This window comes from Mycteria americana, unplaced genomic scaffold, assembly GCF_035582795.1.
Source record: "Mycteria americana isolate JAX WOST 10 ecotype Jacksonville Zoo and Gardens unplaced genomic scaffold, USCA_MyAme_1.0 Scaffold_46, whole genome shotgun sequence".
NCBI classification, from domain to species: Eukaryota; Metazoa; Chordata; class Aves; order Ciconiiformes; family Ciconiidae; genus Mycteria; species Mycteria americana.
Genome location: NW_027445633.1, coordinates 762,529 through 766,751, shown reverse-complemented (window position 1 = coordinate 766,751; position 4,223 = coordinate 762,529). Strand labels below are relative to the sequence as shown.

At 48.6% G+C, this 4,223-nt stretch overlaps 1 protein-coding gene across 1 annotated transcript; it reads right to left on the bottom strand.

The window, feature by feature from the left end:
• Positions 1 to 2,507: 2,507 nt before the first annotated feature.
• LOC142403886 (olfactory receptor 14A16-like) lies at positions 2,508 to 3,419 on the bottom strand. Its single transcript, XM_075490185.1, has one exon. The coding sequence runs from the start codon at positions 3,417 to 3,419 to the stop codon at positions 2,508 to 2,510; it is 912 nt and encodes a 303-aa protein (XP_075346300.1).
• Between the last annotated feature and the right edge of the window lie 804 nt (positions 3,420 to 4,223).

Genomic DNA, 4,223 nt, shown 5'->3' with positions numbered 1-4,223 from the left:
CAGGCTTCCGCCCATATTTTTCATGCAGATTGGCCAATTGAAGGGGGTCCCATGGAATGGTCCTTGTGCTATTTCTCTGGTTGCCCCCTTGAGGTCCAGCAGATACCTCAGTTTTAATAATAGGGGCTACCTTAAATTCTGATTCATCTCATTCACTCTCATCCCTAAGTTCTTGGTTGGGGTTCTCCCAAATATCTCCATCCCAACCTTCTCGGGGGACACAATTAGCTTACGAATTTTTAGAGGATCTGGTGTGTTGGGGGGCCTGAAATATCATGGGTTCGAGTTTATTCTCTACCTTCCTGCGTTTTTCTTTTTCCTCCCCCAGTTGTTTCTACAATTGACCTATTTGCACAGATAACAGCATTTCTGGTCGCTTTCTTTGTTCACCCTCACCTTGTAACACTCTCATTTCCTGATCGTTACATTCCTTATACTGATACGCAGCTCCCAAACACGTTATCAACTTTTCGCATATTATTCCCTTCTCTTTACCATCTTTCCTTTTCCCTGCTGCAAGGTCTAATTGTTTCTCCATCCTATTCCAGTTTTTCCACTTTTCATGCACCCAATCATCCACAAATTTTGGTGAAGGGTTAAATTTGTCCTCCATAATTATTCAAGGACTGAGTCCGCCACACTGCAGACTACACCAGTTTTTGTCGCAGGTGAATTATTAAGAGAAGTCATTGCTGTGGGGTTTACTAAAATGTTTTATTAATTATTAAACGATGATCAAATGACAATGAATTGATGATTGAATGAAAATGAAAGGATAATCAAATGGTGATTAAGCAATAATTTAATAGTAATTGAACAGTACTTAAACAGTGATTTGACAATGATTTGACAATGATTGACATGATAATTTAGATGATAATTTAGATGGTGATTAGACAATGATTTAGACAATTATTTAGACAGTAGTCAAACATTCTGCTACTGACTACATTTCTAATATTTAAGCTATAGCTGGATATATAAATAAATGTTGCTAGCATACAATATACATTTAGGCCTAATGTAAAATGTCACCTGCCTCGTTATAGATATCAGGTACCAGGTAAGGGGTCTCTCAGCCTTGAGGAGTACCCTTGAGAAGTGTCCCTGCTCAAAGGGCAGATCATCGCCATGCAACCTGTTGCCGTACAGGAGAGCTCAATGGCCTCGGGGAGGCTACAAATATTTATAGCACACAGGGATGGACTCATAGTCAAACCCTCCTTTGGTGTCTGTGCAGGAGGGCAGCTGTAGCAGTTTTAGTTCTGTCCACTCCCAGCTCGGGCTGGTACTCTTGGCTCCTGATAAGACGTGGCCGAGACTCCTTAGTGGCTGAGAAGATATGGCCTAGCACAGCTCTCACAGTTTGCACAGCAGGACTGATTTCAGTCAGGGCCGCTTGTCGGTGATGCTTGAACCAAAGTACTGTTCACTAATTCAGAGTGGGTGCATCCGTCACGGTGTCCTGAACCACTCTCCTCTCTCATGTCCCTTTGCCTGCTGGCTCCTCACAGCCTCTCCTGGCATTGCAGAGTCCTCAGTAGCCCATGGGCTCCTCAGGTTCACCTTTTCCTCTGGAAGAACCTACCTTATGACATTACACATTTTATGAGGAGCCACTCACTGCCCACCCAGGCTCATACGCTGTCCCTGGAGTTTCCCTGACACCTCCTGGCAGTTCCTGATTTCTCTCCAGGCCAGCATCTGCCATCATCCCCACCAGAGGTGTGACAGTGCCAGGCAGATAAGTCAAAGACCAGTTGCTGTCTTCTTGGACACGTGCAACCAAGAAGGGAGCTCTCCATCCAACCCTCAGTCCCTAATATATCACGGTGGGACTCTTAGCTTGTCCCCCTGAATCTGTCGGAAACCCCAGAAGAGCAAGAGGCCTTTTTTGGGAGCAGCTCCTTGGGTGTATTCCTGACACCAGCTTTGGAAGAGGCACCCGGTCGTCTGGCCCTGTCCTGAGGAGCCCCTTTGGTGACGGTGGTGCTGGCAGGGAAGCCAGCTCTGACACAGTGGCTCACATGGCCTGCTCCTCCTGCAGCCAAGGCATGCCACTGTGGAGGCAACAGGACTGTCACAAGTTACATGAGACCTTAGGGCTTACACAAATGCAAGGGCACAGCAGGACAGGGTGAAACTGAGGAGACACCAGCACGGGAAAGACCAGGTCCTGCTGCTGTCCATGTCCACACAAGATATAAGTGATGGGAGCTGAGGCAAATAATTTTCTGCTGGATTCTTTATTGTGTTTCTCACAGGTAGCCTGCCTCCATGTGTATAAGAGGCTGTGGGTCAAAAAAGAAAAAAACCAAAAAAACAGGAGGGCAAAAATAGTATTACATAAAGGGAAATGATATCACCAAAGCTATAAACAAAAGAAGAATGAAAGAATGAGAGAAAAAACCAAACCAAACTAAAGCACAAAGTTTTGGCATTTCCTGAGATACCCTGGGAATGCTATGAAGATGATGAACATCTTATTGATGCTGAAGTAGGATGTATTAAAATAGATTCCACAGAGCATCCTTGAGGTCCTTGTTCCTCATGCTGTTGATGAGGGGGTTCACTGTTGGAGGAACTACCGCATATAGGATTGCCACCACCACATCCAGGGATGGGGAGGAGATGGAGGGCGGCTTCACGTAGGCAAATGTGCCAGTGCTGAGAAACAAGGACACCACAGCCAGGTGAGGGAGGCACGTGGAGAAGGCTTTGTGCCGTCCCTGCTCAGAGGGGATCCTCAGCACGGCCCTGAAGATCTGCACATAGGACAGCACAATGAAAACAAAGCATCCAAAATAAAGAAAAATGCTAAGCACAAGCAGCCCAACTTCCCTGAGGTAGGAACGTGAGCAGGAGAGCTTGAGGATCTGGGGGATTTCACAGAAGAACTGGTCCAGCCCATTGCCGTGGCAGAGGGGTATGGAAAATGTATTGGCCGTGTGCAGCACAGCATAGAAGAAACAACTGCCCCAGGCAGCTGCTGCCATGTGGACACAAGCTCTGCTGCCCAGCAGGGTCCCGTAGTGCAGGGGTTTGCAGATGGCCAGGTAACGATCATATGCCATTACTGTGAGGAGAGAATACTCTGCTGTGGTCAAGAAGAGGAAGAAAAACACTTGTACAACACATCCTGCATAGGAGATATCCCTGGTGTCCCACAGGGAATTGGCCATGGATTTGGGGACAGTGGTGGAGATGGAGCCCAGGTCAAGAACAGAGAGGTTGAGGAGGAAGAAGTACATGGGGGTGTGGAGGCGGTGGTCGCAAGCTACAGCAGCAATGATGAGGCCGTTGCCCAGGAGGGCAGCCAGGTAGATGCCCAGGAAGAGCCAGAAGTGGAAGAGCTGCAGCTCCCGTGTGTCTGCAAATGCCAGGAGGAGGAACTGGGTGATGGAGCTGCTGTTGGACATCTGCTTAGTTTGTGCAAAGGGCCTGGTCAAGGAGGAAAAGGCAGTGACAAGTGAGCAGATACTTCTCTGAGGAAACCTATTCCACGTCTCAGAGAAACAGCCCTCGTGGCCTCTGTCTTTCCAGGAAGGCCTTCGTGCAGCTCCCTGGCTTGAGCTCTGGTGTGTGCTGGGTTGGGGTGTAGTGGGGAGCAGGGGACTCTTCTGTGGAGGAATCAGTCCTGCTGTGCAGCCACAGCTAAACAGGAACCAGGAGTGATCTCAGGGTCAATTTACTCATGGTTTCAAAGAGCTTTTCAGCATTCTCCTTCCCAATTCACCCAACTGCAGAAGCGAGGTCCAGGGCTTTTGTTTTGTTTATTTTGCTCCTGTTGCCCCTCTCACATCTGGGGAGTGTTTTCTGAAGGCAGAAATCCTTGGCATTTCTGCTACACCACAAGTGCTACACTGAGAGTCCTGAGAGGCAGAAGGACAGACCCTTAGTGCAGATGGAGGAGAGCTGGTCTGTCCATCAGTCTTGCTCCCAGCTGTCCTTGGCTCACACCTCTTTGGTCTGGATGGTGATCACACTCAGATGCTCCCCTGAAAGGAAATTGGATTCTGCTGGGATCAGGTGAATCCAGCCTGAAAGGGCAGATGATCTCCACCCTCCCCTCCCCAGGGAAGAGCTCTGCTCTTCTGGATGCCCTAAAAATGGGGTGTCCTTAACGGACAGTCAGCCTTATCCCCATGCCATGGACTGCTTTGCCCAGTGCCCCAGAGAGCCGCCTTGCACCCACGGAAACATGAGCATGGCAGGACCTGCAG